This window comes from Heterodontus francisci, chromosome 5 (genome assembly GCF_036365525.1).
Source record: "Heterodontus francisci isolate sHetFra1 chromosome 5, sHetFra1.hap1, whole genome shotgun sequence".
In the NCBI taxonomy this organism is placed as follows: domain Eukaryota; kingdom Metazoa; phylum Chordata; class Chondrichthyes; order Heterodontiformes; family Heterodontidae; genus Heterodontus; species Heterodontus francisci.
In genome coordinates this window covers 51,047,763-51,070,445 of record NC_090375.1, presented here as the reverse complement: position 1 = coordinate 51,070,445, position 22,683 = coordinate 51,047,763, and the positions used below count along the sequence as shown (strand labels likewise).

General features: G+C 45.8%; 1 protein-coding gene across 4 annotated transcripts in view; it reads left to right on the top strand.

The window, feature by feature from the left end:
- The window catches only part of zc3h3 (zinc finger CCCH-type containing 3), a 343,469-nt gene that overhangs the window by 168,733 nt on the left and 152,053 nt on the right, over window positions 1-22,683 (top strand). For all 4 annotated transcript variants that reach the window (XR_010975023.1, XM_068031413.1, XM_068031412.1 and 1 more), the window contains exon 5: window positions 4,751-4,935. Coding sequence is in view for 3 of the 4 variants with exons in the window: in XM_068031413.1 (XP_067887514.1) it covers window positions 4,751-4,935 (185 nt within the window). In the remaining variant the exon portion in view is untranslated. The remainder of the gene's footprint in view (window positions 1-4,750; window positions 4,936-22,683) is intronic.

Here is a 22,683-nt window from a genome sequence, read left to right as displayed (position 1 = left end):
TTCAGTTTTTTTTCCCACCCTGCCGAAGCGGCCGAATCGCTAGGTAAGTACTTTATCCTGAAACCTACCTTCCCAGCTGCCCCCTGGCTCGCGCACTCACTGCTATCGCTGTTCAAAAAGGACAATTATTTTTGTATTCGTTGGGGGGATGTGGGCGTCACTGGCTAGGCCAGCATTTATTGCCCATCCCCAATTGCCCTTGAGAAGGTGGTGGTAAGCTGCCTCCTTAACCGCTGCAGTCCTCGGGGTGTATGTACACCAACCATGTTAGGAAGGAAGTTCCAGGATTTGTAACTGAAAGCTAGCATGTAGGTGCAGCAAACAATTAAAAAGGCTAATGGTATGTTAACCTTTATCGTAAGAGGATTTGAGTACAGGAGTAGTGAAGTCTTGCTTCCATTGTATAGAACCTTGTTCAGACTGCACCCAGAGTACTGTGTGCAGTTTTGGTCCCCTCACCTTGGGAAGGATATTATTGCCATAGAGAGAGTGCAATGAAGGTTCACCAGACTTGTTCCCGGGATGGCAGGACTGTCCTATGAAGAGAGATTGGGGAAACTGGCCCTGTCTTCCCTAGAGTTTCGAAGAATGAGAGGTGATCTCATTGAAACCTACAAAATACTTATAGGGATAGATAGGGTAGATGCAGATAAGATGTTTCACCTGGTTGGGGAGTCTCGAACCTGGGGACACAATTTCAAAATAAGGGGGAAGCCACTTAGGACAGAGATGAGGAAAAATTTCTTCACTCAGAGGGTTGTGAATCTTTGGAATTCTCTACCGCAGAGGGCTGTGGAAGCTCAGTTATTCAGTATGTTTAAAGCAGAGATTGACGGCTTTCTAAATACCAACAACATAAAGGAATATGGGGATAGTGTGGGAAAAAGCAATTGAACTGGCTGATCAGCCATGATGGTATTGAATGACGGAGTAGGCTTAATGGGCTGAATGGCCTACTCCTGTTCCTATGTTTTTATTTTGACCCAGTGACAGTGAAGGAACGGTGATATAGTTCCAAGTCAGGATGGTGTGTGGCTTGGAGGGGAACTTGCAGGTGATGGTTTTCCCATGCATCTGCTGTCCTTGTCCTTCTAAGTGGTAGAGATCGCAGGTTTGGAAGGTCTGTTGAAGGAGCCTTACTGAGGTCCTGCAGTGCATCTTATAGATGGTACACACTGCTGCCACTGTGCGTTGGTGGTGGAGGGAATTAATGTTGAAGCTGGTGGATGGGGTGCCAGTCAAGTGGGCTGCTTTGTCCTGGATGGTATCGAAATTCTTGAGTGTTGTTGGAGCTGTTCCTATCCAGGCAAGTGGAGAGTATTCCATCACACTCTTGACTTGTGCCTGGACAGGCATTGGGGAGTCAGGAGGTGAGTTACTCGCCGCAGAATGCCCAGCCTCTGACTTACTCTTGTAGGCACAGCATTTATGTGGCTGGTCCAGTTAAGTTTCTGGTCAATGGTGACCCCCAGGATGTTGACAGTGGGGGATTCAGCGATGGCAATGCCATTGAACATCAAGGGGAGATGGTTAGATTCTCTCTCGTTTGAGATGGTCGTTGCCTGGCACTTGTGTGGTGCGAATGTTACTTGCCACTTATCAGCCCAAGCCTGGATGTTGTCCAGGTCTTGCTTCATAAGGACACGGGCTGCTTCAATATCTGAGGAGTCACGAATGGTGCTGAACATTATGCAATAATCAGCAAACATTCCCACTTCTGACATGATGGAGGGAAGGTCATTGATGAAGCAGCTGAAGATGGTTGGGCCTAGGACACTACCCTGAGGAACTCCTGCAGCAATGTCCTGGGACTGAGATGATTGACCTCCAACAACCACAACCATCTTCCTTTGTGCTAGGTATGACTCCATCCAGCGGAGAGTTTTCTCCCGATTCCTGTTGACTCCAGTTTTGCTAGGGCTCCTTGATGCCATACTCTGTCAAATGCTGCCTTGGTGTCAAGGGCAGTCACACTCGACTCACCTCTTGAGTTCAGCTATTTTGTCCATGTTTGGGCCAACGCTGTAATGAAGTCGGGAGCTGAGTGGCCCTGGCGGAACCCAAACTGAGCGTCAGTGAAATTTTCAGATGTGAACCTCGGTGGTGAGTAGTGGCAATTCAATTTGGCTACTGTCCACTCGCACACAAATGAATTTTGAGGCCTCCTTCCTCCCCACCTGAAATGAGGAAGGATAATGATGTACATAAGACTTATTCTTTACTGATGCTGGTTGAGGTATAAATCTGTGCCAGGGCATCAAGAAAACTCCTTTGCTCCTGTTCAAATATTGATTTAGATTAGTACATCCCCCTATGAGGGAAGAAAGTGGCCTCAATTTAATTTGTCATCTGAAAGATTGCACTTTCAACAGTGCAACACTCCCTCGGTACTGCACTAAACTGTTGGCCGAGATTATGTGCTCAGTCTCTTGTGGGAGGTTTAAATGCATGAGCTTTTGAATCAGAGGCGAGTGCTACGACTGAGCCGAGGCTGACATTTTAAAGGCCAACAGTAACACCCTTATTGCCAATACAGTTAAGATCAGCTAACTGAGCATCGATGAGAACAAAACTTGGAATGATATGTTCTGTTATGACTCACTTACACATTTTACCGGCTGATTCAAGCTTTAGAATAGCAGCCTTGAATCCTTCCAGATTGCCACCCAAAAATTGTTGACTGTAGGTCCCTCTCACAAGTTCTCCCAGCTGACACTGTGTTAGAGACTGCATCTATTAATATGACTGCATTCCCTTGCATGGTCAATTCACTCAGTTCTTCAGCCAGTACTCGGTTACTGATTGTTGCTGGATTGATGTTGTCCAGCTCTTTGCACTGGAATAGCATCACTTTCTTGTGTTAGCTCTGAGGCAGAAGGTTATGGGTTCAAGGTCCAGTGTCGTACTTGAGCAAATATGTTGCCTGACACTTCAGTACAGTACTGAGGGAATGCCACATTGTTGGAGATGGTACATTTTAACTGAGACATTAAACCAAAACTCCTTTTTAAAAAAAAAAATCCTATGTCATTTTCTCAAAGGAAAGCAGTGAGCTCTTCTGTTGTCCTGGCTAGCATTCATCTCTCAACCAATACTGCCCAAACAAGATTAGCTGGTTATTCACCACATTGCTGTGTGTGGGGTCTTGCTGTCCACATACTGGTTGCCATGTTTTGACTGCAAAACAATAATAATTGCAACTCAAAAGTGATTAATTGACTGAAGTGTTTCGGGTTTTCCTGAGAAGGAGAAAGGTGCTATGTAAATTTAAAGTTCTTTCCAACGCCTCCCAAGCAATTTCCAGTGTAAACAGCAATATCTCTGCTGATAATCTAGCTTCTTCACACACTTTGGGGCCAGCCACACCTGCAAACCAGTACCTTATGTTAGTGCAGGTACTGCCCACTGCTTTGCTGTACTCGACTGATGCCAATCCAGCATCCTCACACTGTCAGAATTCCCTGATATTGTTACCAATATAAGAAAACTTAAAAAAATTACAAACAGCTTTTTTTAGACATGTCTTCCTCATGCACTAAAAGTTTGATTTCAGCCATACTGCTATGGGGAATGCTGAATACAAAAGAAAGGGGAATCAGAAGGAAGTTAAGCCATGGGCTATACTCGGTGAGCCTCCCAGCATGTGGTCTTGGAGCAAATGAAGGGAGATTGTCAGTTACCTCTTCACCTTACCAGCTAGAAATGGTGCTTGCTGTGTGAGGACTAGGAGAATTTGAGATAAATAAAGTAAGAATGGAACTCTTAGTTGGGGGGACGGTGGAAGAATGCATTTTTTAGCTTTTGTTACAATAGCATTGGCATATAGGAGTAAAGAATTCTTAGTACAATTATATAGGACATTGGTGAGGTCACACCTGGAAAACTTTGTAGTTTTGGTCTCCTTACCTAAGGAAGGACATAGTTGCCGTCAAGGGAGTTCAAGGAAGGTTCCAATGGCTGGGATGAGGGGATTGTCCTATGAGGAGAGATTGAGTAGACTAGACCTATATTACCTGGTGTTTAGAAGAATGAGAGATGATCTAATTGAAACATATAAAATTTTTTAGGGGCTTTACTGGGTCGACGTTGGGGAATCTAAAGCATGGGGACACAGTCTCAGAATAAGGGGTAGGCTCTTTCGGACTGAGATGAGAAATTTATTAACTCAAAGGGTCGTGAATCTTTGGAATTCTCTACCCCAGAGAGCTGAGGATGCTCAGTCGTTGAGTATGTTCAAGGCAGAGGTCGATAGATTTTTGAGCACTAAGGAATATGGGGATAATGCGGGAATATGGAGTTGAGGTAGGTCAGTCATGGTCTTGTTGAATGGCGGAACAGGGTTGAAGGATCAGGCCTACACCTGCTCCAGTTTTCATGTTCTTATGTTCTTTATAAATGGTATTGACATACAGCAGTTGTAGAGATCGAAATCATATGAGTCTGTAGTGTGAATCAGGTGTTCTGTTTCATCAATCACTTGCTGTGCAATTTTCCTAAAGATACTTTGCAGCTGTATGAATTCAGCTGATAATTTGCTTCTTACTATTTGCTGTCATTTTCTTTACATGCTGCAATAGCAGTAAAACCTTGAGCTGATTTTTTGATTTAATGGATAAAAAGAAACTGTGCTAGAGGCACAGATCAATGGAGCACAAATTTAAAACTGATGGAGGTAATTTTAACTGGAACTGGCTTTTTACCAGCATCCCATTCTTTTTTTGTTGAGGCTTTCTCCTTTCTTTCCTTGCAGGTCACCACTCCTGAACCGAGCAAGACTGAGCAGCAATTATAGATTCCTTCAGCAGAGATGGAAAATGAAAAGTATGCGCTGCATTGGAGGAGTGCTGTACCGTGTATCTGCCAACAAGCTTTCTAAAAGCGGTGCCATTCCTATCAAAAGTGGAGTCACAAGTGCCAGGAGCGCAGTGAAATCAGGTAAAGTAACCAAGTGTCCTGAAACGATCAATAAAAGAGGGCATAAAAACAAAGTGCTGGAAATAGTCAGCAGGTCTGGCAGCATCTGTGGAGAGAAAAGAGTTATCGTTTCAGGTCTATGACCTATATCTGGATTCTGATGAAAGGTTACAGACCTGAAACATTAATTCTGTTTTTCTGTCTCCACAGATGCTGCCAGACCTGCTGAGTATTTTCAGAACTTTCTGCTTTTATTTCAGATTTCCAGCATCTGCAGTGTTTTGCTTTAATGAAAGAGGGCACTTCAACTGCTATCCCAAACCTGATAGAATTGCAAATAATTCATGTTCCTGATACTGATTTTAATGACTTGAATGGCCGCCTTTTGTGCCAAATCATTGATAGACTGTGAAGTAAATGGATGGTACTGATGGGTTTGCTTTTTAACTGTTTGTTGAGAAATCTGAAACAAACAGAAAGCAGCGGTGGACTTTTTTTGTGTTATGGCTAGATTTAAATTGGGGACACATTATGCAGACTTCTAAGATGTTGAATATTATATAGAAGTATGTGAAACAGGTAACCTCGTGTCATATTGTAATTACTAGAGCTATGTTTCCTTTGAAAATCTGAAGAAATATTTATGTAGTTCTTCGATACTCCTCCCTAGTCTTTCCTTCCCTTCATCATAAAATCACAGGTATGGAACAGGCTATTTGCAACACAGCTTCACCTGTTGCCCTCCTCAAACATTTTTTCCTTTATATAACACTTGCAACCTGCCTGATTCTGGGATAGTGATCAAACTACTCCAATTTTATTTCCCTACCTTCCAGCAGAAGGCGGCAAGGAAATGCTGTTAGAATCTGCAACTGATTATCCAAGCTTCCACAATGCAAGTGAGAAGGCCCTTTATAAAAAAAAAATAAAGCTATTGTTCCCAGAGTTGCTTTTTCTCTTCATTGACCCTAAAGTGATGTTTGAAATTTGTGAAGAAATGCAGGCATGCACCCATCTGTGATGTAGTACGTTGCAACATCACTGAGAACAGCCTCTTGAGCAGGACGTGACTTGGGATTATGCCCCTGAACAAGCATCGATCTGAACCCACAACTCATATGAGTCATTAGAACTTGCATTGCCTCAAGCTGAAGGAGACTCACAGAGGAATACTATGCACTATTGAATTCATCTCTTTTCTTTTCCCTCATTAACTAATTAACGTTACATTTAGTTCTTCACCCACTTAATTTAACATATGGTATGTTGTGCAGACTTGTGGAACGTGGTTTACATCCCACTTTGCTGCTCATGAATTAACAGCTCAGCTCACTCAAGAGATTCAATCATTTCTCATGGGTTCTTGTGTTATATCCTCTTCTCTTTGCTTGTTCAGTCTTCTGGGGGGAGATGGAGGATCTGCAAATGGTTACTTCCCTCAGAAAACTAAATAAATTGGGGGAAAGAGTCTGTGATAATAGAAATTGTGCACAGTCCATTGAATAGTGTGGCCTTTCCCTGTTCCAGGCCTGTGAAGTACAAAAGGATTTTTTGCTCTTAATGTCTTTTGGGGATTTGTACATAAAAATTTTCACTGATACTTTAAAAATTGATTTTTTTTTTCTGCTACTGGGTGACCTGCCATATTCTGTTTCATTACTGTTGATTGCTCATGAAGTCACAGATAATATCCTGTACTGTTTCAGTTGAGCGTAATGGGCATTGTGACTTTAAACTGGCATAGGAGCCTATCTGGAGTGGCTCATTATAAGTAGGTCATTGTGCTGGCTGCTTTACGTCTGATACAGATTTTGGGGCTGCCTTAGAATATTCTGTTGGGATTCGTTTCATGAAACATTCCGGTAAGCAGAACCCCTCACCCTGCCCCCTACGATCAGGAATTTACCTTTACTGCACATTATCTAATATAAGGCATGGGTCGTAACAGTAAAACCTCTCATTGAGTACTGGGATCATGCACTATCCACTATCACTACTTCCAGTCCCCACCCCTTAGATTATTTTACTCTTTTTAGTTGTATGAGAACATACCTGACCATCCTCCAGCTCTATCAAATTGGCTAAGTGAGAATGCTGCAGAAGCTGCCTGTCTCTGGGCTCTACTGAATGAAGCCAGTCAACATTATGTGTGCATGTCTCCAGAATGCATAACAAATACCGTCATCTCAAACTGATATGGAATGCAAGAAGGACAATGCCACTTTATCTGGTTCCAGCCACTGGATAGAATATGCTGGTCAGATATCATATCATCTCAAAATTATCTCATCCAAACTTGCCTTCCTTTAGTGTTTTCTCATAACTTAAGATCTTGATTCCAGAAATTCTATTCATTGCTCACCTCAGATTCCCATAGATTTCTGTTAATTGGGTTTATGCTGGGAGACAGGTTGAGTGGGCATTTTAGCCCCATATTTCCAGCTGGTGTCAGCCTTCCTCTTTTTTTTATTTGTTCACTGAATGTGGGCATCACTGGCCAGGCCAGCATTTATTGCCCATCCCTAATTGCTCTTTAGAAGGTGGTGGTGAGCTGCTTTCTTGAACCGCTGTAGTCCATGTGGGGTAGGTACACCCACAGTGCTATTAGGAATGGAGTTCCAGGATTTTGACTCAGCGACAGTGAAGGAACGGCGATATAGTTCCAAGTCAGGATGGTGTGTGGCTTGGAGGGGAACTTGCAACTGGTGGTATTCCCATGCATCTACTGCCCTTGTCCTTCTTGGTTGTAGAGGTCACGGGTTTGGAAGACGCTGTCTAAGGAGCCTTGGTGCATTGCTACAGTGCATCTTATAGATGTTACACACTGCTGCCACTGCGCTGGTGGTAGAGGGAATGAATGTTTGAGGGTGGGGTACCAATCAAGCAGGCTGCTTTGTCCTGATTGTTGTCGAGCTTCTTGAATGTTGATGGAGCTGCACCCATCCAGGCAAGTGGAGAGTATTCTATCACACTCCTGACTTGTGCCTTGTAGATGGTGGATAGGCTATGGAGAGTTGGGAGGTGAGTTACTCCCCGCGGGATTCCTAGCCTCTGACCTGCTGTTGTAGCCACGGTATTTATATGGCTACTCCAGTTCAGTTTCTGGTCAATGTAACCCCCAGGATGTTGATAGTGGGGGATTCAGCAATGGTGATGCCATTGAATGTCATGGGGCGATGGTTAGGTTCTCTCTTTTTTTGAGATGGTCGTTGCCTGGCACTTGTGTGGCGTGATTGTTACTTGCCACTTATCAGCCCAAGCCTGGATGTTGTCCAGGTCTTGCTGCATAAGGACACGGATTGTTTCAGTATCTGAGGAGTCGCGAATGGTGTTGAACATTGTGCAATCATCAGCAAACATCCCCATTTCTGACCTCATGATTGAAGGAAGGTCATTTATGGAGCAGCTGAAGATGGTTGGGCCTAGGACACTATCCTGACGAACTCTTGCAGTGATGTCTTGCAGCTGAGATGATTGACCTCCAACAACCCACAACCATCTTCCTTTGCGCTAGGTACGACTCCAACCAGTGGAGATTTTTCCCCCATGATTCCCATTTTGCTAGGGCTCCTTGATGCCATACTCGGTCAAATGCTGCCTTGATGTCAAGGGCAGTCACTCTCACCTCACTTCTCGAGTTCAGCTCTTTTGTGCATGTTTGAACCAAGGCTGTAATGAGGTCAGGAGCTGAGTGGCGCTGGTGGAACCCAAACTGAGTATCACTGAGCAGGTTATTGCGAAGCACGTGCCGCTTGATAGCACTGTTAACAATACCTTCCATCACTTTACTGGTGATTGAGAGTAGACTAATGGGGCAGTAATTGACCAGGTTGGACTTGTCCTCCTTTTGTGTACAGGACGTACCTGGGCAATTTTCCACATTGCAGGGTAGATGCCAGTGTTGTACCTGTACTGGAACAGCTTGGCTAGTGGCGCGGCAAGTTCTGAAGCACAGGTCTTTAGTACTATTGCCGAATGTTGTTCGGGCCCATGGCCTTTGCAGTATCCAGTGCTTCAGCCATTTCTTGATATCATGCAGAGTGAATCGAATTGGCTGAAGACTGGCATCTGTGATGCTGGGAACTTCAGGAGGAGGCCGAGATGGATCATCATCTCAGCACTTCTGGCTGAAGATTGTTGCAAATACTTCAGCCTTATCTTTAGCACTGATGTGCTGGGCACCCCATCATTTAGGTTGCGGAGCCACCTCCTTCTGTTAGTTGTTTAATTGTCCACCACCATTCACAACTGGACGTGGCAGAACTACAGAGCTTAGATCTGATCCGTTGGTTATGGGATCGCTTAGCTCTGTAATGCATGCTGCTTACGCAGTTTGGCACCCAAGTAGTCCTGGGTTGTGGCTTTACCAAGTTGACATCTCATTTTGAGGTATGCCTGGTGCTGCTCCTGGCATGCCCTCCTACACTCTTCATTGAACCAGGGTTGGTCCCCAGCTTGATAGTAATGGTGGAGTGGGGGATATGCCGGGTCGTGAGGTTACACATTGTGGTTGAGTACAATTCTGCTGCTGCTGATTGCCCACAGCACCTCATGGATGCCCAGTTTGCATTGCTAGATCTGTTCGAAATCTATCCCATTTAGCACGGTGGTCATGCCACACAACATGATGGAGGGTATCCTCAATGTGAAGACAAGGACTGTGTGGTGGTCACTCCTACCAATACTGTCATGGACAGATGCATCTGTAGCAGGCAGATTGGTGAGGACGAGGTCAAGTATATGTTTTCCTCTTGTTGGTTCCCTCACCACCTGCCACGGACCCAGTCTCGCAGCTATGTCCTTTAGGACACGGCCAGCTCGGTCTGTAGTGGTGCTACCGAACCACTCTTGGCGATGGACGTCGAAGTCCCCCGCCCAGAGTACATTCTGCGCCCTTGCCACCCTCGGTGCTTCCTCCAAGTGGTATTCAACATGGAGGAGTACTCATTCATCAGCTGAGGGGATGCAGTAGGTGGTAATCAGCAGGAAATTTCCTTTCCCATGTTTGACCTGATGCCATGAGACTTCATGGGGTCTGGAGACGATGTTGAGGACTCCCAGGGCAACTCCCTCTCGACTGTATACCACTTTGCTACCACCTCTGCTGCGTCCGTCCTGCCGGTGGGGCAGGACATATCCAGGGATGGTGATGGCGCTATTTGGGTCATTGTAAGGTATGGTTCGGTGGGTATGACTATGTCAGGCTGCTGCTTGACTGGTCTTTGGGGCAGCTCCCCAACTTTGGCACAAGCCCCCAGATGTTGGTAAAGAGGACTTTGCAGGGTCGACATGGCTGGGTTTTCTGTCCTTTCCGATGCCTAGGTTGATGCCGGGTATTGGTCTGGTTTCATTCCTTATTGACTGTGTGGCTTGCTAAGCCATTTCAGGTCTTATTGAGTGGCATGCTAGGTCACTTCGGGCCTTATTGTGTGTTTTGCTAAGTCATTTCAGAGGGCATTTAAAAGTCAATCACATTGGTGTGGGTCTGGAGTTGCATGTAGACCAGTCCAGGTAAGGATAACAGATTTCCTTCCCTATAGGACATTAGTGGACCAGGTGGGTTTTTACAAAAATTGACAATGGTTTCATGGTCATCATTAGACTAGCTTTTTAATTCCAGGTTTTTCTTAATTTTTATTAATTGAATTCTAATTCCACTATCTGCCATGGGGCATTCGAGCCCTTATCCCCAGAGCAATACCCTGAATCTCTGGGTTACTCGTCCAATGACCATACCACTACACTACTGCCTCCCGCTGTATCTTACAATATATGATTTCAAGGGATGAAACTCGTCTGTGTTACAGACATGCATAAGCCTCGTTAACATTGCATAATGAATTAAAATAAGATCTGACATCAAACTTTGAGATTTCAGGCAAGGGAAGGCCTGTAGCTCACAACTAGTCTGAGTGAAATAGATACATCAGGAAACCTGATCTGTGACCTGTGCAGGTAGACATAAGGAAGCTAACAGTTTTAGTTAATAAGTTAAAAAAAAATACTTTTTATTGCATTTAGCTCTCTGGATTAATTTGTTTTGCTAGGTCATCTACCTTCTTTTGTGATTTTTTTTTTTCTTCCAACACTTTCCTTCAATATTGGTCTCTGCTGGCACTTAAATTGTGTCATACAAAGTAGTGAAGATCACTTTTTGTAGGAGTTTTGATTGCATGTTTTCAATGAGAAAGTGGGGCCAAAAAGCAGGTGAAATATTCAAGGTTTTTTTGGCTAAACCCCTTGCCACCCCACCTCAGCACATAGACCAGGACATTCAGAAGAGACCTGTTTGGCACCTGTACTTCTCAAGACAGGTTGTCATAGAGTTGTACCATCTGCTGCAGTAAGTTAGCAAAGCGTCTCACTTTGATGCTTTCTGCACCCTTCCAAGCCATCCCAGAGGACATTTGCTGCTAGAGTGCATAAGTGTATGAAGCATGATACTAGGTTTGCAAGGAGCAATACTTTCATCATTTTTCCAATGGTGCAAGGCACCAGCTGGACAGGGAGCATAGTTTTCACCTGCTGGCATGTTTCCCTTGAGTGTAAGGGGTCACATTTGCACGTGTGCATCAGGCGCCTCATGAGGTACAACACCAGTACACACATGTGAAGCATGAATTTGCTTCTAAGTTTAAGACATGTCACTTCCTCTCCTGTACTGTTCTTGACCTGGCCACAATTTCTCACTGACCCTGCCACAAATATCCCCCCAGTATATGAGATCATGAAGTTTCTCTCCAATAGCATAAAGAAAACCTTTGCTGTCTTGCCTCATCTGCCCCTAAATTCCCATTTATGATACTGAAGCAGAACTTCATATTCTCACATCAGAAGGAAATTTGTGGCAAAAAAAATTCTGTTGTCTCTAACCAGCAGTTTAAAAGCATAAACTGCAGCAGCAAGGAATAACTTTTAGAAAAAAAAGGATTTTGAATTAAAAGGGAGAAGCCATTTCTGTAAAATAATGTCTTTAAGCCATGGAGATAAGGATATAAACAATAATGAGATAATTTATTAGACAAGTCTGTAAATGATTTAAAAGACGATAATGTATGCACCTGGGAACAGGGGCAGAAGAATACAAACTCCTTTGTGTATTCTGCAGCATTCAATTATTCCAGAAAAATAATTAGTTAAAGGAGCTTCACCATAATGTAAATAATGCATCTGACTAGGTGCTGGTAGTCGGTGCAGACATGACGGGCCGAATGGCCTCATTCTTTGCTGTAACCATTCTGTGATTCTATAAAGTGAAAGTACCTTACCAATGTCACGTAGGGATTTGCCAACAGAGCATGCTTATTTGCTGGAATCAGTTTAGCGTGTAGTTCACCATTCTAAAGATTGACCAGGGCCTGTTCCTCTTGGAATTTTGTTAAGTGGAACAAAACTCTATTTAAAAAAAAAAATGGGCAGCTCCTCTGGTTGCTCAGATCTGATCTGACCGTGCTCAGCATTACCCTGTTGCAATTTCTTCAGCCAAAAGCCCATGCTCAAACTTTTTTGCCACATCCCCCAATCCTCACTACCTCATCAACTTTCTTGACTCCATTTATACTGTTCGGACCAAGGCGGGAGTAATGTACTGTTAATTCAGTCCTGCTACTCCACAAGTCATAACACATTCGTAAAGTTTCCCACCTATTGGAAAAAGAGCCAAATTAAACACTCTATTTTTTCCCCAGATTAAAGCACACCAAACCAGGTTTCTTTAAACAACAACAAAATAAGCTACTTATTAATAAACTAAATCTTAAACAATAATGAGATAATTCTGTATGTGAAAGGATCCTTTTCAAACTTATTTTCTGAACCCTCATGCACACATACATATAAAAGGTTAACCGCTTTTAAAAGGATGCTTTGGATTACAACTGTTTCTTCGGAAGAATAAAATAATTAGGTTGTCACATTCTGGTGGAATATTTCCGGGTATGTGAGGTGTCCTAGAGTTGAATAGTCGGATGCCATTCGAAGTCGCTCCAGGTGAGGTTGATGAACAGTCTGTATGAAATCAGTATTAGTAGGGAAATGGTGTTCCGGAAATTGATGGGATTGAAGGCCGATAAATCCCCAGGGCCTGATGATCTACATCCCAGAATACTTAAGGAAGTGACCCTAGAAATAGTAGATGCATTGCTGGTCATTTTTCAAAATTCTTTTAGACTCTGGAACAGTTCCAATGGATTGGAGGGTAGCTAATGTAACCCCACTATTTAAAAAAGGAGGTAGAGCGAAAACAGGGAATTATAGACCGGTTAGCCTGACATCAGTAGTGGGATAAATGCTACAGTCCATGATAAAAGATGTAAGAGCAGAGCACTTGGAAAACAGTGACAGGATCGGACCAAGTCAACATGGATTTACGAAAGGGAAATCATCTTGACAAATCTGGAATTTTTTGAGGATGTAACTAGTAGAATAGATAAGGGAGAGCCAGTGGATGTGGTGTATTTGGACTTTCAGACGGGTTTCGAAAAGGTCTCACATAAGAGATTAGCGTGCAAAATTAAAGCACATGGGATTGGGGGTAAGGTACTGACATGGATAGAGAACTGGTTGGCAGACAGGAAACAGAGTAGGAATAAACGGATCTTTTTCTGAGTGGCAGGCAGTGACTAGTGGGGTACCGCAGGGATCAGTGCTAGGACCCCTGCTATTCACAATATATATTAATGATATAGATGAGAGAATTAAATATAATATACCCAAGTTTGCAGATGACACAAAGCTGGATGGGAGTGTGAGCTGTGAGGAGGATGCAGAGAGGCTCCAGTGTGATTTGGACAGGTTGAGTGAGTGGGCAATTACATGGCAGATGCAGTCTAATGTGGATAAATGTGAGGTTATCCCCTTTGGAGGCAAAAACAGGAAGGCAGATTATTATCTGAATGGCGATAGATTGGGAAAGGGAGAGGTGCAACAAGACCTGGGTGTCCTTGTGCACCAGTCGCTGAAAGTAAGCATGCAGGTGCAACAGGCAGTTGAGGCAAATGGTATGTTGCCTTCAGAACGAGAGGATTCGAGGACAGGAGCAAGGATATCTTGCTGCAATTATACAAGGCCTTGGTGAGACCACACCTAGAGTTTGCAGTTTTGGTCTCCTTATCTGAGGGGAGGATGTTCTTGCTATGGAGGGAGTGCAGCGACTGATCACCAGACTGATTCCTGGGATGGCAGGACTGACGTATGAAGAGAGATTGGGTCCATCAGGTTTGTATTTGCTAGAATTTAGAAGAATGAGAGGGGATCTCATAGAAACCTACAAAATCCTAACAGGACAGGTCAGACTAGATGCAGGAAGGATGTTCCCAATGGCGGGGGAGTCCAGGACCAAGGATCACAGTCTAAGGATAAGGGGGTAAGCCATTTAGGACTGAGATAAGGAGAGAGTTCTTGACCCAGAGAGTGGTGAACCTGTGGAATTCTGTACCACGAAAAGCAGTTGAGGCCAAATCATTAAATATATTCAAGAAAGAGTTAGATCTAGTTCTTAGGGCTAAAGGGATCAAAGGATACAGGGAGAAGGCGGGAACAGGGGACTGAGTTTGGATGATTAGCCATGATCGTATTGAATGGCGGAGTGGGCTCGAAGGGCCGAATGGCCACTCATATTTTTCTATGCTTCTATGTTTGTGTGTGATGGGTAGGCGTTCATGACACTTCGTCTAAAGCAGACATCACACAGATCTTTCAACAAACGGTGTAGCAACAGTTCTGCTTGGGATTTGAAATAGAGGTCTAGCAATAGAAGCTTTTTTGAGTTTTCAGTATCTCCCAAAACATAAGAGGCAACAGGAATCACTGCTGAGGAAGAGATTTTTCTGAGACTGGAGGTAATAAGAATCTGCTACCTTTTAAAATGCAGGGCTTCCTCTAATGCAAAGGAGCCTTTCTGCACAGAAAGCCGTAACTTCTCTTTTAGAGTCATAGAGTCATAATTATACAGCACCAAAACAGGCCCTTCGGCCCAACACGTCTGCACCGACCATCAAGCACCATCCAATCTAATCCCATTTTCCTGCACTTGGCCCGTAGCCTTGTATGCTATGGCGTTTCAAGTGCTCATCTAAATACTTCTTGAATGTTGTGAGGGTTCCTGCCTCTACCACCCCTTCAGGCAGTGTGTTCCAGATTCCAACCACCCTCTGGGTAAAAAAAAATTTCCTGAACTCCCCTCTAAACTTCCTGCCCCTTACCTTAAATCTATGCCCCCTGGTTATTGACTCCTCCGCTAAAGGGAAAAGTTTCTTCCTATCTATGCCCCTCATAATTTTGTATACCTCAATCAGGTCCCCCCCTCAGCCTTCTCTGCTCCAAGGAAAACAGCCCCAGCCTATCCTGTCTCTCCTCATAGTCGAAATGCTGCAGCCCAGACAACGTCCTGGTGAATCTCCTCTGCACCCTCTTCAGTGCAATCTTCTTCTTCTTTGGCCTCCTTATCTCGAGAGACAATGGGTAAGCGCCTCGAGGTGGTCAGTGGTGTGTGGAGCAGCGCCTGGAGTGGCTAAAAAGGCCAATTCTAGAGTGACAGGCTATTCCACAGGTGCTGCAGAAAAATTTGTTTGTCGGGGCTGTTGCACAGTTGGCTCTCCCCTTGCGCCTCTGTCTTTTTTCCTGCCAACTGCTAAGTCTCTTTGACTCGCCACACTTTAGCCCCGCCTTTATGGCTGCCCGCCAGTTCTGGCGATCGCAGGCAACTGACTCCCACGACTTGTGATCAATGTCACAGGACTTCATGTCGCGTTTGCAGACGTCTTTAAAGCGGAGACATGGACGGCCGGTGGGTATGATACCAGTGGCGAGCTCGCTGTACAATGTGTTTTTGGGGATCCTGCCATCTTCCATGCGGCTCACATGGCCAAGCCAGCTCAAGCGCCGCTGACTCAGTAGTGTGTATAAGCTGGGGGTGTTGGCCGCCTGGAGGACTTCTGTGTTGGAGATACGGTCCTGCCACCTGATGCCAAGTATTCTCCGGAGGCAGCGAAGATGGAATGTATTGAGACGTCGCTCTTGGCTGACATACATTGTCCAGGCCTCGCTGCCATAGAGCAAGGTACTGAGGACACAGGCTTGATACAGTCGGACTTTTGTGTCCGTGTCAGTGCACCATTTTCCCACACTCTCTTGGCCAGTCTGGACATAGCAGTGGAAGCCTTTCCCATGCGCTTGTTGATTTCTGCATCTCGAGACAGGTTACTGGTGATAGTTGAGCCTAGGTAGGTGAACTCTTGAACCACTTCCAGAGCGTGGTCGCCGATATTGATGGATGGAGCATTTCTGACGTCCTGTCCCATGCTTTTCGTTTTCTTGAGGCTGATGGTTAGGCCAAATTCGTTGCAGGCAGCCGCAAACCTGTCGATGAGACTCTGCAGACACTCTTCAGTGTGAGATGTTAAAGCAACATCGTCAGCAAAGAGGAGTTCCCTGATGAGGACTTTCCGTACTTTGGTCTTCGCTCTTAGACGGGCAAGGTTGAACAACCTGCCATCTGATCTTGTGTGGAGGAAAATTCCTTCTTCTGAAGACTTGAACGCATGTGAGAGCAGCAGTGAGAAGAAAATCCCAAACAGTGTGGGTGCGAGAACACAGCCCTGTTTCACACCACTCAGGATAGGAAAGGGGTCTGCTGAGGTGCCGCTATGCTGAATTGTGCCCTTCATATTGTCATGGAATGAGGTGATGATACTTAGTAGCTTTGGTGGACATCCAATCTTTTCTAGTAGTCTGAAGAGACCGCGTCTGCTGACGAGGTCAAAGGCTTTGGTGAAATCAATGAAAGCAATGTAGAGGAGCATCTGTTGTTCGCAGCATTTCTCCTGTATCTGACGAAGGGAGAACAGCATGTCAATGGTCGATCTCTCTGCACGAAAGCCACACTGTGCCTCAGGGTAGACGCGCTCGGCTAGCTTCTGGAGCCTGTTTAAAGCGAATCGAGCAAAGACTTTCCCCACTATGCTGAGCAGGGAGATTCCACGGTAGTTGTTGCAGTCACCGCGGTCCCCTTTGTTTTTATAGAGGGTGATGATGTTGGCATCGCGCATGTCCTGAGGTACTGCTCCCTCGTCCCAGCACAGGCAAAGCAGTTCATGTAGTGCTGAGAGTATAGCAGGCTTGGCAGTCTTGATGATTTCAGGGATAATGCCGTCCTTCCCAGGGGCCTTTCCTCTGGCTAGAGAATCAATGGCATCACTGAGTTCCGATTTTGTTGGCTGTACGTCCAGCTCATCCATGACTGGTAGAGGCTGGGCTGCATTGAGGGCAGTCTCAGTGACAACATTCTCCCTGGAGTACAGTTCTAGGTAGTGCTCAACCCAGCGGTCCATTTGCTTGCGTTGGTCAGTGATTATGTCCCCTGATTTAGATTTGAGGGGGGCGATCTTCTTGATGGTTGGCCCAAAAGCGCTCTCAATGCCATCATACATTCCTCTGATGTTTCCGGTGTCTGAGGCCAGCTGAATATGACTGCATAGGTGTTGCCAGTAGTCATTTGCGCAGCGCCTGGCTGTTCTGTGTGCAGTGCTTCTGGCTGCTTTAAGTGCTACGGATGTTAACTCACTGGGGGCTTTCTTGTAGTTCAACAGTGCAATGCGCTTAGCGGCTATGACAGGTTCCAGCTCTTCAAAGTGAGATTGAAACCAGTCTGCATTCCTCTTCGCACGTTTGCCGTAGGTGGTCAAAACTGACTCATAGATGGCGTCTCTGATGTGAGCCCACTTGGTCTCAGCATCCCTTGCAGGAGTGTTTTGAAGGGCTTTTACAAGTGAATTTAGAAATTTTTGTAGCAGCTGTGGATGAGAAATTCTGCTCGTGTAGATGCGCGGGTGGCCCTTCTGCTTGGAGTGATGCAACTTCTTTGGTCTGAGTCTAACCTTGCTGCACACCAGGGAGTGGTCGGTGTCGCAGTCCGCACTGTGGAAGCTGCGTGTGATTTGAACACTGTTTAAGGAGGCTCGCCTTGTGATGATGAGGTCTAGCTGGTGCCAACGACGCGATTTTGGGTGCCTCCATGAAACCTGGTGACAGGGTTTAGTGTGAAAGAACGAGTTGGTGATGCAGAGGTTATGATAGGTACACAACTCAAGCAGTCTCTGTCCGTTCTCATTCATCCTTCCAATGCCATAGCGCCCAAGGCAGGAGGGCCATGAGTCGTGGTCAGCCCCAACCCTGGCATTAAAGTGCCCCAGCAGGAACAGGAGTTTGGTGTTGGGGATGCTACTAATGATATTATGGAGTTCCTCGTAGAAATGGTCTTCAGCTTCAGGTGGGGAGCAGAGTGTTGGTGCATAGATGCTGAGTAGGTGTACTGGACCAGAGGCGGTGAGCAGTCGGATGGACAGTATGCGTTCCGAGCCATTTGAGGGAGGCTCTATCATGCTGAGCAAGGAGTTTCTGATGGCGAAGCCCACTCCATGTTGTCTTGGTTCTTCAGGATCCCTACCCTGCCAGAAGAAGGTGTAGTCTTGTTCTGTTAGAGATCCACTCGCAGGGAGGCGTGTCTCCTGAAGTGCTGCAATGTCTACATTAAGTCTACTGAGCTCGTTGTTAATGATGGCGGTCTTCCGAGAATCGTTGATTTGTGTAAGGTCTTCCGACAGGCCAGGACACATAGTTCTGACGTTCCAGCTTGCAAAGCGAAGAGCTGGTACCTTCTTTCCTTTTTTCATGTTGTTTGGTGCGGTGATGCAGTCCACTTTTCGGGCAATGACCCTGAACTCCAAGTACCCATTGAAGCAGGTGGACTGTGGCGGGACAGAACCTTATTGACCGGGAGCTGCCCGGTTTGAGGCGGGCGATAGCTGTCCAGTGATGTGCGATGACCTCTCCCACCGACAAAGGCAACCTGTGGCGCCCAATCTCTACGCCAATTGAGCTGGACTTATAACCCGTAACTGCTGCCTTCCGTGTTGTTTCAGTTGCTGTGAGGCGACTATGGAGTGACCTCTCAATGGCGCATGTCTGGCGAATGTATGGAGGTTGAGAGTTGCGCAAGCGTCAAAACCCCCCTCTCGGCCTTTCTGGTGGGGTTCAAAGGACTGCAGAGCACGACGTTTGGCACCAGTATGGCTGCAGGAACTGCCAGAAACATGCCAAACATGCCTACGGGGTTCCGCTCCGGATTTTCTGTTAGGGTTTACTCCCTTAGCCTTGGTCTCTCCCGAGATGCCCACAAGGCAGTGGGGTTGTTAGGGCCCCTACACAGGGGTAGGAGGATGCCGGTGGGAGGAGGGGGTGCGAGGGGGGTGGAGGGAAGGGGGGGGAAGGGTGCTGTAAGGGGGCAGGCGGACTGCCGGGGAAGGGGGTGCAGGGGGAAGATGGTGCGAGGGGGGAGCTGGGAAGGGGTGGTGAGCTGAGAGAGTGGAGCTGGGATGGGGAAGGGGGGGAAACCGGGTGCAGGTAATAAACCATTTCATCAGTTCCCACCATCGACGCCAGGGAAGCTCATCCGCGTCCTCCAGGAGGTGAGTGACATCCTCAAGCGCCGGTACCAGCAGGAATACGCCGACATTGCGCTGCAGATGCTCTCCGAGCCAATTCCCACGGGCTCTTTGAAGATGTGGCCGAGTGGCCGTTCGGCTCCTCGGCCTCATCTTCTAAAGTTAATCAAGTGGCACAAAAAAGTAATTAATAGAAAGACTTTTGCCAAAGTCCTTTAGCTGTAAAAATTACCTATAAATTAGGACTCAATCTGGAGAATTTCATAAGATGTGTAGAACGCATTGGGTTGCATTTTATTCTGGCGACGGTGGTCCCAGTGGTGGGCCAGAAGGCAGGCAGATACTCTGCTTCATCTCTCCATCAGACCCTTCAGATACAAGTGGCAATTGATAACAACCAAGCTCAACTTGGGACACGGGACACAGGCGAAGAAAGGTCCGCACACCCCAGGCCGTTCAAGGCCCTTAAGTGGCCATTTAGTGATCACATAAAGGGCTTTCGCCCGCCTCCACGCGGAATTTACGTGTGGCAAGCGGGCAAATGAAAGCATGCGGCTTCCAAGCGTCCCGGGGTGGTCCTCATGATCGGGCAACCTGTGCTTATTGGAGAGCCGCCCCCGCTACCCCAACCACCCCCAAGACCCAACACGCCCCCCTTCCCCCCCCAGTTGACCACCCTTGCCTCATTGGGGCCTGACCGATTACCCCCCAGCGAGGCAACAAAAAGTTACCTTCCTTCCTGGCTCCCAGGCATCTTGTGCAATCACATCCTTCCTATAATGTGGTGACCAGAACTGTACACAGTACTCCAGCTGTGGCCTAACTAGCTTTTTATACAGCTCTAACATAACCTCCCTGCTCTTATATTCTGTGCCTCGGCTAATAAAGGCAAGTAGCCCGTTTGTCTTTCTAACCACCTTATCTACCTGCTGCCTTGAGTGATCTATGGACAAGCACCCCAAGGTCCCTCTGCACTCCCTCGGGTCCTACCATCCATTGTATATTCCCTTGCCTTGTTAGTCCTCCCAAAGTGCATCACCTCTCACTTCTCAGGATTAAATTCAATCTGCCACTGCTCCGCCCATCTTACCAGCCCAACTGTATCTTCCTGTAATCTAAGGCTTTTCTCCTCACTATTTACGACACCACCAATTTTCGTGTCATCTGCGAACTTACTGATCATACCTCCTGTAGTCACGTCTAAATCATTAATGTACACTACTTTTCCTGGGTCTTTTCCTCTCTCCATGGGGTCTTTTTCTCTTTCCAAACAGATCACAGCCACCAACACCTCAAATGTAGAATTTATTTTTACAAGGGAGGCAAGCCTTTTTCAGGGAGAGGTTTTTTCCTCTGGTCTGCAAAAACACAGGTCTCCACCAGTTTTTTCTGTCTGTTGCCTGTCCAGTACTGGTCTTCGCAATGCAAAAAATGAAACTGATCCTCTAACAATCAAGTCATGTGACCTGTCATTTCCCTTGCTATTGTTTGGAACAGGTGTCTTGCAGTCTCTCCCACTCCGTTAAAGCACCAAGTTTCAGCATTCAATGTTCACAGAAAATCCTTTTTCTAAGTATTTAAAAGGAAAACACAGAATTTTAAGCTTTCAAATAAAACTCTTGTGACATCTCTGCCCTTGCGAGATGAAACGCCATTCTTGAATGCAGTTCATTACAATGTAAAACAGAAATTGGAAAAACATTTTAAGCATTCATGTCCATCATTCAGTCTACTGGTGGTTAACGCAATTTTGCTTTGTACCATTGTTACTCATGTAACTCAATAAGGTTAAGTTCATGACAAAGCATCGGCGGTAACATTGTTTTTTTCCTGAAATGTGTACAATCTTCAAGTGATAAGGCTATAACAATAAGCTCCATCTGAATATTCTAGCATTTTGATTTTTAGATTTTTCCACAAAGGATTTGAGCCACTCTTGGTGATGGACATTGAAGACCCCACCCAGAGTGCATTTTGCGTCCTTGCCACCCTCAGTGCTTTCTCCAAGTCGTGTTCAACATGGAGGAGTACTCACTCATCAGCTGAGGGAGGGCGGTAGGTGGTAATCAGCAGGAGGTTTCCTTGCCCATGTTTCACCTGATGCAGTGAGACTTGACTAGTCTGTGGGACAGCTCTCCCAACTTTGGCACAAGCCCCCAGATGTTAGTAAGGAGCTCATTGCAGGGTTGGCAGGGCTGGGTTTGCCCTAGTCGTTTACGATGCCGGGTGGTCCGTCCGGTTTCATTCCTTTTTATTGACTTCTTAGCAGTTAGATACAACTGAGTGGCTTGATAGGCCATTTCAGAGGGCATGTAAGAGTCAACCACATTGCTGTGGGTCTGGAGTCACATGTAGGCCAGACCAGGTAAGGACAGCAGATTTCCTTCCCTAAAGGACATTAGTGAACCAGATAGGTTTTTACAACAATCGACAGTGGTTTCATGGGCATCATTAGATGATTCTAGATTTTTTTATTAATTGAATTGAATTCAAATTCCACCTTCTGCTGTGGTGGGATTCGAACCCATGTTCCCAGAGCAGTAGTCCAGTGACAATTACCACTACGCCACCGCCTCCCCTTACATCTTTGCAAACCTGCCCACCCCCATGTTCATATCCCTCCAGCCTAGCTTTAGTCCAATCAAGACCAATCCATCTTTGCCCACTTTTATTCTACTCACTGGAACCCAGCTCCTGAGCTCTTGCACCTCTCTACTACTTTTCTCACTTCGCTATCCTTCTCAAAATCCATCTTTTCAACCAAGGTTTTGATCACCTCTCCGCAGTCTGGAGTAGTAGCTTGGCATCTGCTCCTTTATTCATTGCATGTAATGTTGTTCCCTCTCCCCAACATATCAAATACATTCTGACATTTTCTGCATCAAAGATGCTTTAGAAATGTAATTTTCTGTAGTTAGTGGGAAAATACATTTACTGGTGTCCGACTGAACCACACACAATGAAAGACCCCTATGTTCCATCCCTAGTTTGCATGCTCACCTAGCTGATCTCAACAAGTAGCAATGGATATGTTATAATTAACCTACATTTTTGACACAGGAAGAGGAAAAATTAGCTGGGATTCTGTCTCCAAACAAATATCCAGAGATTCAGCTGGAACGAGCACGTGCAAGTTGGATAATAACGGGATTAGGCACAGCTGTAATGCCCCGGGAAAGATGGCAGAGAGAAACTGGTACCTATAGAACTCGTACCTCCACTAGCTCACAATCAGGAGAGTGAGGGAGCAGAAGAAATTAACTTGCAGTGCATCCATCTGTCAATCTTCACAAGTTAGTAGATTGATTGGTAGATCTTCTTCCCCTGT